The following is a 13,641-nucleotide window of genomic DNA, read 5'->3' as shown; positions in this document are numbered from 1 at the left end:
ATGTTCTTATAAGAATCATGTAAATAGGTATTTTTAAACGTAACAAATTCTCCCATCTGTTATTATTTAAACCTTAAAAATGCAATGAAAATATACTCATCAGTCTCATAAAGAAGGACTTGGGGATTCAAACAGGTAAAATCAAGCTCACCATTAATATAAAATAAAAAGATAATGCTTAACTATTAATCTGAGAAATTTAACTGATAATAAATCTTGTGTCATTATCACTATTTTCTACGTTTATTGTCGTTTATGCTTTCAGATATTAAAAAAATGGTAAGTAAAGGAAAACTAAAACTTGTTTTTCTTTTCTTTTATAACTTGATAACAAATTTTAAAATAATATCCATCTGAAGGTGTAGAATTTAGGGTAATACTTGAAATCATGGACTAAAATTTGACTTAGTATTTATTTCATCATTCAGGCATGCATGCATTCCTTCTTCCAGTAAAATCAAAATGAATGTCAACAACTCAGTCATTCTTAAGTTTTGAAGAAGTATTATCAGGTTTAATCCCAAAATGCATCTGGCCTAAAATATCCTGTAGATTCATGAATTTTCTTCGTTTAGAGTCACTCTTAAGGAATTTAAGTTTAACTCTTACTACATTACCAACATAGTTTACACATTTTTATTCTAGTGGAGAAAAAATTTCTTTGGGAGTAGACTGAGTTTCATATGTGACACTGTAAATTATAACCACCCTTAACTAAATTCTTGCAACTCTGTGTATCAGCATAACTTCAAGACTTAGAAGAAGTGTAGGCTCTTGGGTTCCACTTCAATATCATAAAATCACAATCTGAATTTCAAAAAGACTACTAGGTGATTTGTGTCCACAGTGATGCTTGAAAAGCTTCAAAGATACAGACACCATGTCACTATTAACTATAAATTTCACATCTGGATATTTAACTAGTTTGTTTTCCTATTTCTATTTACTTCAAATTCCTTCTTCAAATTCTTATAAATGTTATTTATGTACATTTGATAATATAATTTCTCTTTCAAAGTCTACCAGTGCTTAGATTAAAATAGTTTTTCACCAAGGCCTCAAAGTCAAAGTGTTTATTGGTTCCTCCATATATTTTCCATCTAATCTACATATTTCTCTGCCTTGTGCAGTGAATTCCAGGAATATGAGGCTTTCATTTTCTCAAATATCTCAAGATCTTTCTAACTAACTTATTAACTCTATCTGCTTAGTATACTCTCTCCTGACTGTCTCCAGAACATAGCAGAGCATATCTCCAAGATCATGCATATCTCCTCCCTATTATTCAGACTTCAGTTTAAAATTTAACTCCTCAGAGGTCTTTCCTGATCATCCAAACCTAGATGACTACCCACATTCACACAACCTGTTTTGGTTTTCCGTCCTGAACCATAAGATAATTATTTGTATAATTGTCTTTTTCTCCCCCTCTTAAAAGTTCAGTGAAGGAGAGTCTGCATAGCTTTCTTCAACACCATATAATCAACAACTGGTAGAGAGGTGAGGGGCATGCAGACAGAGAGGGAAGAAGGAGAACACAACTATGACAAAGAGGAGGAGAAAGAAGAAAAGGAGGGGGAGGAACAAAAGAAGAAGAAAAAGGGAGGCATGGGGAGGGGAGAGGAGTGACAGAAGAAAAATTAGAGACATAAAAAATAAAAGAGAAAAAGAACAAGAAATAAATTGAATGAATACATAAATTGTAGAAATTTAGGCAGTACAGAAAGTAAGAATAATATTTTCAGCTGTTCTTAGAAATAATACTGTCTAAAAGGCCAGTTAGGATTAGAATCCAAATAGAAAACTTTTGCAATTTTAGGTATAGAGTTGCACTGGGCCAGGGAAAAATGTACATGTGGCTAAGTTCCCATTTACAAGGATAAGCACACTCAATCTCTGAAAATTCCTTATAGTAGTATTGATTACTTCTAGGCTTGTTTTTATGTCAGTTATAAAATTAAATAATCAACCATAAAAATTAATGCATGTCAACTCAACCAAGAGAAAATATAGGGTGATAATTATTATCTTAATTAACATACAATATCACCAGATATAATCAGGACTTTTAGGATTAGATGGGGCAGTACAAGCACATTATTAAAATACTCATTGATATTTACAAATGCTTTCTGAATACCCAATTTATCCATCTATCAACTTATGTTTGAATGTCTTATTAATAATTTAGTAATTCACTACTTCCTTAAACACACATCTATATTTTAACAAAACCCAATGGTAGAAGAGTATTCTTTATTACATACTGCTTTGTATTATTCTATGGGTCTATGCACTAAGTTCTACAATCTATGCCAGAGGACAGGTTTGATCTTCTTTAAATATAGCATTGTATCACCTGTTTGATTAAAGCTAGCTCATCCTCATCTCAATACTATGCTCAGTCTTTGTTGATTCTCCTATAATTGACCAATAACTAATCTCTGTAATCCTATTTCTACAAATTTTCCTTGAGAATTTGAGAATGGAGACAGTATCTAATGTTCTTTGGAATTCACATGCTAAGCAAGAGACAAAATACTCAATAAGACCCTAATAACGAGTATTTTATGAACATCAACCAGTATCCACCAAGATATAATTAAGTAACTACCCACAAATTAAATTTTTCAATGTGGTAATGCTTATGTAGCTTAAAACAAAAGAGAACTAAAAAAATATGTTCTGTATGTACAATTTCATACTCATACAAAAGTATTAATAGAATTTTTGAAAACAATATTAGTTACTTGAAAATACTTGAATATATTTTAAATATATTTTACATGTGATCATATAATCTAGTGATTGACACATGTAAGGCACTAAAGAACTATTACTTCCACAGTAAGGTTTTTGTTATATTAACAGTATCTAGTATTTCAAACAAAGTTATTTCTAATCATAGAATCTGGACTTCTCCGTAAAGTATTTAATAGTCTGCTATTTTCTCCTTTTTTTAGAGCCTTATTAATGTTGAAATAAGCTTACTTGAAAAAATAAAACATGATAAAAATGAAAAGTTCCTTTATTTGGAATAAAATTGCTGACATTAAATGAATTTTTTAAATGCTGAAATAACCATTCTTAAAGTTGAAAATAATGATGTACTTCTTATTTAAAAATTGATTACTAAGTTGCATTTACTTTTATTTTTATGGTACCAGGGATTGAACACAAGGGCACTAAACATTTAGTCACATCCCCAGGTCTTTTTATTTTTTATTTTGAAACAGGATCTCATAGGATGCACACACTCTTGCTAAATTGGTAAGGCTAGCTTCGAACATTTGATCCTCCTGCCTCAGACTTCCAAGCCACTGGGATTACAGGCATGTGCCACCATGCTTGGTTTATATTTCCTTTTAAAGTCTAGCTTGGAAAGAAAAATCTACATCAAATTCATATCAGTTATACATATTTTTTTTCATGTTACTTTACTAACCAGACTGAAACTTTACTGATATGAATAGTAGCAATAAACATACTCTGGAAGAATTGACCACACTATCAAAACAAACAATGGTAATATGTAGAAAACTTCAAAACACATTTGACTCTACAAGGTGTTCTAGTAATCTAATTAAATTTCTATCAGGAAATAAAATAAAAATAAATTAATAATTATTATCTATTTGGATGGGAACTTTTTCAGACAACTATGTCTATATTTTGTAATTTAGAAAACAAATACCAGGACTACACATTAATATCTGACAGAAAAAATGTATAAATATCAGTAGTAGAAAGCTACTACAATCTCGATCAAGATAAATCTTAAATTTCTGTGAAATAAAATTTTTTTATTTGTTTTTAAATTGCTATACTAATAACTTCTTGAGGAAGAACAACAAATTAAGTTTATGATCCATGTCTCTTTAAATTTAACAACACTTAATACAAAGTTTTGAATATATTAAACCCTAAGTAAATCTTGAATTAGTGAAAGAATGAATGAATACTGGTTTGGAAATTGAAGACTAGATTTTTATTTAATATCTGCCATATCACAATTTCCTCCATCAAATACCAATAATATACTAAGTGATCTGAAAGATCTGATTTAATTTTTGTGTTTACCAGGGATTGAACTCAGAAGTACTGGACCACTGAGACACATCCCCATTCCTATTTTGTATTTTATTTAGAGACAGTGTCTCACTGAATTGCTTAGAAAGTGAGGCTCCTTTGAACTCATGATCTCCCTGGCTCAGTCTCCTGGGATTACAGGCTTGCACCTTTGCACCTAGTTCTAATTTAATTTTAAAGAAGATAAGTCTAGAAATACAAGATACTTTCTTACTATATATTAGCTTTATTATTACATAAGTTTTTTCTATTTTTGGTCAACTTTGAGGTGAAATCATTAGGGTTATAATACTGAAATATAGGCTTAAGGAATAATTGGAAAACATATTTTGAATATAAATATTAAGAAATAATTTCAAAAGAGATCTTATACTTAAAGCAATAAAAAATCCTAATTAACTTGAAAATGTGGCCAGCTATATATTACCTAATTTTTAACATCTGGATATTTTGTAAATAAAAAATATTGATTATTTTTAGGTTTGCTTATGTTAATGAAATTCCTCCTCTAAACATAATTGAATATTTCATTTATTTATTTTGGCAATAGACTCATATTTCTAGTCAACAAGAATATGCAGCATATTCTATGAACCTTGGTAATATAAACAAAATGTACTAGTTTCAAACTTTCATTTATCCTTTAAGGATTAATTCAAATGTCCTCTGTCCAGTCTTCCTTAACATTTAGAAGTCATCAGTCCCTCCACTGCTCTTCACTAACATTAAAAAAAAATACTGCTAGTGAAGTGTTTCTTACAATAATTTTTAATTATTTTTTAATTACATGCACAACTCTCAGGCATAGATGCATTGTTCATTTTTATATTCCTATTATCCAGCACAGTGTCATGTATGTAGAAAAAATTGAAACAAATTTATTGAATAATAATAAAAATAATAATAATTAGCATGTGTTAAAACTTATGTCAGCAGTGATGCTAAATCTTTTCCAAATAACACTATGAGACAGCTATTCTCAGTTATTAATGTGGCGTGGGAACTGAACTCATTGCTCAAGACCATAAAAACAAGAAGGGGCAAAGTGGCAAAGTGCAGACTCAGCCTAGTTCTCTGACCACAGAACTCAACATTGATGGATGCCAATTTTGTTTTATGTTTACATTGAGAGAAAACACCCAAAATATGTTGGTACTTCCTCCCACTATCATATTAAATCCTCACAGTAACCCTGGTATAATAAAATAATACACCATTAACTATTTTACAGATATGGATATTGAACTGAACATTGGAACTGAACAGGCTCTAATACATAGTATTAGTGGATTAAAGTCTAGCAAATAAAAGCTGAATTTTCATTTTGATGACAGCAGACATTGATATAGTATAGTGTGGTGTGGTACTAATCCACACTTTCAAGAGGATCTAAACAAACATTATTTATTAATCTTTTTTTCTATTTTACTTCTTTTGACTTCAATGGCCAAAGAATCTTTTCAAATGAAAAAGCAAAAGAAAACTTGAAATAGTTTTATATTACTGAGAAATAGAAAGAGAAAATTTTATCTTAAAGTAATTTAAATAAAATTAATGATTTCTTCACTGTAGTACAATAAGGACATTAATTGGAATAATGTCCAATAGCGGATTGTAATGATCATTTACTAATATCCCAAGTTTCTTTTTCAGATTATTCACTAATTTTATAGCTGTTACTTATATGAAATAGAGTCAGCTGACTTAATTTCATAAATGTACCCATATATTTGAGTCCCCATGCATACAAAGTTCCAAGTACCAAATACTTATGCAATTTTTGTTTCTATATTTTCTTTGTATCCATATTAATATTGATGTCTATTAAAAATACTAAATTGCCATGGGCTATTGAAAACAGACAAATTAGGAACTAGTAATGATCAAAAACAGTATAAAATGAAAGTTTAATTACAGTGTGAATAAAAAAATGGAAATAATATATTCTCAAGATGGACTTGCAGACATCAAAGGAACCTAAGGCATACCAATTATTGTCATATTCCTGCTTTAGATGGTAATTAACTTCAGGTAAATAACATCTATTATAATACATAAATACTTTCTATATTAAATTTATTGATATTATAGTTTACTTGTGCTTGATTATAAATTTATCTTGATTTTATAGATGTACAAAGGCTATAAGAAAGACATACTACTTCATGTTGTGAATCTTGAAATGGTAATATAAGAAGAGTAATATATTGCTATGGGTTCATGAAAATATTGTGACCTTTGAAACTATATTTTAAAAAACACTGGTAAACTGAGACAAAGTGAAGTACACAGTTACCTTAAAAACTAAAGTATATAATATTTCATTATATTTAATAATATAATATCAAGTCTTTAGTAATTTAAGTGAATATTCCAGATAATTACATTGTGAATATTTATTCATTAGTTTAACATGGATTTTCTATATGCATCTATGGGTCAACACCTGAGAATGCAGCATAAATAACTACATGGCCCTGCACTTCTTTCCTGGGAGGTCTTAAAATTAACAGGAAAATCCATAGGCCTATTAATTACAAGGGTAGAGAAAGTGGAGGTCATAATGGCAGATTTTAAGTGAAAGATTTAATCTTCCTAGAGGTAATAAACTAATTCTGGAAAGGGAATTAGAATGAGCTGGTTGAAAGACAGAATGAATAGCTTATGAGAATGATTCAATGTAGAAAAGAACATGGTGTATTTGACAACTTAAAGAAATTCTGATTAGCTAAAAATACAGTGATTGTGGGAGTTGTATGAGGTGAATTTGAAGTAAGGGCAAAAAGCCAAATCATGCAGATTGTCAAATCACCGCAAATATTAGCTTTATTCCTAAGGTTATTGAGAAATTGCAGAAACCTTTAAAAGTGGGATTAAATGATCGATTTTAATGTTTTAAAGGTCATTTTGATTACGTTGTAGAGAATGCATTAGAGGAATAAGAAGTATTTTTCTAAATATATAGAAAAAAATCGTGATTCTTTTTGAATCATGTCTACTGACTCTTACTTTAAAAATGACTTAACTAACTCCCTATATATACCTGATTATTCCTTCAGTACACTCTGATTGATCATAAAGTTAACAAAATTTCCTTGTACCACCAGGATGATTTTTCTCTTTTTTCAATTATCTTTCAATCCTTGAAGGAAGAGATCATGTAGTGTTTATATTTATTTCTCCTAGAAGAAAAAGTGGTGCTCATTAAATACTTCAGGCACATTGTTTAATTTTCTTTTTTGAAGAACGCCGTTTTGATGACGGTCAGTTCCAATTTAGATATTTAGACTTGCTAGGGATCAAATCTGAAATTTGTTTTATATCTGAAATTATAGCTATATTTTGAAGTCTTTTAAAACATTAAAAAACACATATAGGATTCACAGGTTTCCTTTATCCTTAATATTAACAATTTTTACACCATAATGTTAATAGATTTCCTCTAAAGCCTAATGGATAAATGGCAGAAATTATGGAAATAGTAATAGACTTTTGAAGAAAGAAACAGAAGGACCATTTTTATTTAAAGTAGTTGTTTGATAACAGTATAATTTAATTCACTGTGAATGATAAATAGAACATGTAAAGTGTTCTCCATATTATATCTTTCATATAATTTAAATATAAATGTATGAAAAATTTTTATCCAAAGTAGATGGCACCAATGAATGAATATTACATTCAGAAACACCATTTTAGAAAAAATGTGGGGAAAGGTGAAACTGCACTGAAAAATTATGTTGGTGATTAAGAAAACATGAACACTCGTTTAGAATCAATCTAGGAAGCACTCTTGATAATTAAATTAAACCTCCATGAATATACTTTAAAATTATATGCGAATCATTTTAAATCACTATATATAACCTGTATTGCTATCTTGTCTTCTTTCAATTAATAGAAGTAAATTGACTTTTCCCAAGTACCATAAAATATTAATTTTTAATTATGGAGTTGTTAAAAAAACATAATGACACTAATCACATTATAGTTGATATTTACAATTGACTTATTTAATAAATTATCCTATGTATATTTGGCGGAAGATAAAATGATTTGGGGATAGTTTGTCAATGTTAGCTAGCTCTTAAAGTTTTCCAAACAAAGAAAAAACTAATTTTTGCTTTATAATCAATATATTAATATAATTGCACCCATTTTTTCCTAGTAATAATAAACTGTCTATTGAATAAGAAAATTATTAATTTTATTATAATTCTTATATTCTTCTGAGTAGCAATATTGATGGTGCTGAATAGAAAAAAAATGAATAGAGAAGCAAGATGATGTCAGTTTAATCCTTCAAAGTAAATAGAGAAGCAAGATGATGTCACATTATCAAATGATAAAAATTCATTTTGGGATATGTCTACTAAAGAGAATCAAAGTAACACAGTACACAATCTAATGGAAATGAACTTCTAAGATATTTTTATATGATTTTCAATTAATTTATATCAAAATGTCTTGATTTTCCTCTTTTAATTGCTCTTAACATTGAATGATTTTTCATATTCATATCATTGTCTTCATAAGCAATGCCTAATCTTTACACTACATAAACTATAGCGAGTTTAAAGAATATATGATTATGAATTGAAATGGAATAGATATTTTATATTTCATATACATGCTATAAATTAATGCTTCCAATAATTCATGTATTGATATAAATGAACAATTTTATTTTTGACACTATATTTTTTTCCTAAAGGAATCTGTGCAACTTGCCATTAAGAAACAGAAAAAAAATGTTTGCTTGACTTCCTAATTTTGTAAAATGTAGAATTATATTAATTGTGTATAAAATTATCATGTATGATTTAGTTCTACAATTCTTTTTCTCCAAAAAAACTAATTAAGAAGTTAAGGTATGTTTTAATTTTGGAGTTACTTTAACATTAATCACTGTTTCCTTTTCAACATGTGATACCTGCTTTCAATACATTCATATGGGTAACACAATAGATAATTTAGAAATAAAAGAATAAAATATATAAAACAATAACCAGACAGGTTTCCACTTTCCAATCAAATTATTTGTTTTTCTAAAGTATAATTAGGATGTATGACATAAAATCCCATGCAAACATTGAAAATTACTACATGTGATAAATGATTATGTAAATATGTGCACTTATTAATAGAAAGTGGTTACTTCATTTTTCTGTTACCTCAACATCATAAATGATATGTAACAACTAATAGGTGTTTACTATTAGTTTAATATCACTTTAATGCAGTCTTTTCTATTTATTTTCATCCCCTTCAATGTTTACTTTGTACTTTTTTTTTTTAATTTCTGTGCTTCCAAATTATTCCTGTTTTGTCTCTTACTATCTATATTATTCGGCTACTTTGAACTCTCACTTTCTATATCATGGTTCTCTTTTAGCTCATTCTCTAATTAGAATCATTACCAAAAGATATCTTTGTCTGTAACTAAATGGGCACAAGTAAAATAACATCCAATACCTCTATGAGTAACAACTGCAAGCTCTTTAGTTCTTTCTATCTGTTCAGCATTTCTTGGTCTTCTCCTTGTACTTTGTGTATCTGCTTGATGAGAAGCGAGCCCATCCTTGGACGTGTTGGGGTCCAGACCTGAATTTCTGAGATTCGTAACTTGCATTCGCTGTTCCTCGGAAAGTCTATGGATGGTGACAGCTGTAACACTGGATACAGTAACATCTGCAGGTGTGCTAGCAACAGCAATAGCACCAGTGGTAGTCCTGTTATGCTCCTCTAACTCACCAGTGGAGGTAGTGTGGGTCAATGTAGAAGAACCTGTGGGACACAGTAGCACTAGATGCTAACTCTTTCTTTTAAATTTTGTTGTTTTAATTTTCTGATAAGTTTAATAAATTATATTCTCTTCTATTACCTTAAGAATAATCAACACGAAGAGGCAAAACACAAACACGCCACTAAAATGTGAAGCACACCAGATCTGTAGGTTTCTTTATATTAATTAACCTATAGATAAATATCACATACAGAATGCAATACATTTTTACTGGAAAGCATGAGGGGAATGAAAGAGTAAACCGTTTATGTGGTCCTGAATTAATCTTTTTCTTCTTATTTTTTAATCCGCACAGAATTTTAGAAACAAATGCCTGGCAAGTGACAGGTTTTGACAGAATGGTAACTATGTAACCATACTTTACTCAAAAGTATGTTCTGAATATTCTGTAACATATCTCTTCATAACTTCTGGGAAACATATCAAAATTTTCTTTTTTAAGACAAGCAAGTGAAAAAAAATTTAAATCAAAACAAAAATAAAAACCAAATGATGAAAAATGAGACTGAAATTACAATATGTAAATATCAAATCTTAACCTCATTTGCCAGAAAGCTTCCAACACAGTAAAATGTTCAGTGTCATGAGCTATATAAACTTTAAAATTTATGTCATGAGCTATATAAACTTTAAAATTTAATGCATTTTTAAAAGATTAGTTAATATTTTTACTATTTCAATATAAAATTTTAAATTAACCAATTTTGAACTAATTAAAATTAAACAAACAATTTACTTTAAAAATGTTTGAAATTATTAGTGAATATGGAACTTGTATTCACACAATATTAGTCTTAAATAATGATTGGTATGTCTAAACATCTCATTAGCATTTTCACCATGTGTATATAAGTATCTCTCTCTATATATATATATGGATATATATATATATCCATATACATATTACCCTATGATATAATTATATAAATAATATTACCACATTCTCATCCTTACTAAAGTTTTAGTAAAATTTAAAAACATTTATTGATAATGCCAAATTAGGATCTTCTTTTTCTTTACACTTAAATTTTTAAAAGATAGTACATGATTCTTATGTAATAAAGAAGTAATATTATAATAGAAACATGAATCTGAATGAGAATATATTTAAAAAAGCTCTTGACATCTAAAATGCTTAGCAAGATAAAGTATTGAATTTTGGAGCGGCAACTACTAATTAGGAATCATAGTCAGATGTTGGTTAGAAAACTCCTGAATAATTTAAAACCAATGAGTGGTATGTGTTTTTACATACTGTTTTCAACATTTCAAAATTCTCTCCACAATATTTAATTAGATAGACAAACATGCACAGAAATACTTTGACCATTCTAAAAGAGGAAAAAAGCAACATCCCTTAATATGACTTGAGAATGCTCTGCCTTGTCTCTTTTTTTCTCTTGTGCAAAAGGCAGATGACTAGTAGACTAGTAATTCTGCTTTTTGCCTTAAACTCAAAAAGGAAGAAAGGGAGTTAAATATGAGGCTCCTCACTGAGAGGCAAGCAAAAAAATAAAAGCATATCTCTGCTACTAATTCTTTCAGCTTGAATTTTCACATTCTATCAATTTTGATATAAAAATTCAGAAGAATTAAATGATGGTTATACTTTGAGGGAACCAGAGGTAAATGAGGTATGACAATTATTCGATTTTTTAAAAATATTAATATAATTTAAACATCAATCAGAAAAATACACTATTAAATATTTATCCAAATTATTCTGCAAAGATTAGAATCTACTAAATTCATGATGGTTATGCAAATTGGCTTTTGGTGTTTACTAAGATAATATTTAGTAAGGGTTTACTTTAATCACATGGTTAGGAAATAACTACTTACTGTACTTACATGCAGAAACTGATCTCATGTAAACTTTTAATTTGGTATGTCTATATGCTCATTTCTATGAAAACTGGTCCATATTGTGTTTCTAGAAATTTATTTGAGCATTCCATTTTTGAAAAAAAAATGTGAAAGCCAAATGAAAACCTAATATTTTAGTATTTTTATAACTTCATAATTTCAAGGATTTCAGATTTAAAAAGGAAATCACTGAACTATAAACGTGCTTCTACTTAAAAACTAAATGTATGAGAAATAATAAAATTTGTACTTTGTCTCAAACATAAATATTCATACCTTTAACAAAGAGGAAAACTTAATTACTATATTCCATCATGAGTCACTATGACTAATCTCAAAAAAATTTCTTGGATTTTAGTCAATAATTCTGTGGTAAGTTTTGAGAACAGACTTAGGTTGCTTCTCTAATTTGTCACCCAAACCTACAAACAAATTACAAATACCTATATTTATCCCATGGGATAAACAAAGTTCCAGATCAATATGAGAATAATAACTGATGTTTATTAGAGTTTAGATTGGAACCTTGCTAGCAACCCCAGTGTTAAAAATCTTCAGGTTTATGTTCATATATGAATGCATGATCAGTGTAACTCCATATAATATACAAGAGCAAGAATAGGATCCTAATTAGAATAAGTTATACTCCATGTATGTATAATATGTCACATTATGTGTACCTAAAAAGAACAAATAAAAAAAACTTCAACTTTAGAAGAGTGACTTCCACCAACAGTGGTATTGGTTCTGCACTATTCTCCTATACTGAATACAGGATAAGATTTAATGCTAAAATAGAGAATGGAAAACCCATTTCTTTAATAACCATAATCAAACCAAATATGTTCTTCAACCAAGTATTTTACTACTCACTTTTCATAATTTAATATACATCATAATCTTTCATTTCCACACTAGCATGCAAGTTCCCTGAAGCCTAGGGTGTTTTTTCATTTGTTTGTTTGTTTTGTATTTGCTATTCAATGTTGAATTCCTATCATCTACAACACTGTCTGGCCCATAACAGATGTTCAAGAAACACTCATCAAAAGAAAGACTACACGAAAGAATGAATTCAACAATAAAACTAAACTCATATTAGCAATAACAAAAATGATAAACAAATGAAACATGATTATCATTCTTACCACAGCAAAATCACATTTCACATTGACATAAATAAAAAAGCAATTCTAAAAACGGAAGAGGAAACTGATATATTATTTTTAACTTTCACGAATAGCAGTTTGATAAAGTGTGGAATGTCAAGATTTATTTGCATAAGTAAGAGTCACTTCAAGATATTTTTACTGTTGTCAAACATGAAACTTTTTCAGTGTGAAATGAGTTTACTAGGATGTTTAAATTTTTGTAAGGTGAAAAATATATATGACTAATGACAGCAGAAAGTAGAAGTGCATCTAAATTTAGATAGATATGTTTGGTGCATGTCGTGGAATTAAAAATAAATAATATTGACTTCCTTTATAAAGCAATAAAATCTCCCATCACCATACAATTTTATGACATATGTGTATAAAATTTTTATTTGTAATGTAAACCAATTTAGATTAATGATATTGGTGTCACTTTAAATTGTCAGTGTATGAAACACAGATTTTCGTATCATCAAAATCCATGATTTAACAATACAGATACACTCAAGACTTTTGCATACATACTGTTTTATGAAGTAATTGTTAATGTTGGGGAAAGTCTTAGAATTATGTATAGAGACAATCCAGCATTAACTTTATATATAACTTATCCAAATGAAGTATGCTTCACAATTATGTAAACATTGTCTTTGATTGACACAGTTAAATGCATAAAAGACATATAAATCAAATTAATGAAAGAAAATGTACATTCAGAAAATT

The 13,641-nt window shown here is 28.7% G+C and overlaps 1 protein-coding gene across 3 annotated transcripts in view; it reads right to left on the bottom strand.

Annotated features, from left to right (window-relative positions):
- Csmd3 (CUB and Sushi multiple domains 3) overlaps nt 1–13,641 on the bottom strand; it is a 1,110,517-nt gene that overhangs the window by 697,072 nt on the left and 399,804 nt on the right. The window contains exon 7 of one of the 3 annotated variants that reach the window (XM_026384530.2): nt 9,565–9,876. The exons of the other annotated variants lie outside the window; for them this stretch is intronic. Coding sequence (XP_026240315.2) covers nt 9,565–9,876 — 312 coding nt within the window. The remainder of the gene's footprint in view (nt 1–9,564; nt 9,877–13,641) is intronic. 3 annotated transcript variants of the gene reach the window in all.

Source organism: Urocitellus parryii, chromosome 7, assembly GCF_045843805.1.
Source record: "Urocitellus parryii isolate mUroPar1 chromosome 7, mUroPar1.hap1, whole genome shotgun sequence".
In the NCBI taxonomy this organism is placed as follows: Eukaryota; Metazoa; Chordata; class Mammalia; order Rodentia; family Sciuridae; genus Urocitellus; species Urocitellus parryii.
This window is presented reverse-complemented; position numbering and strand designations above follow the sequence as displayed.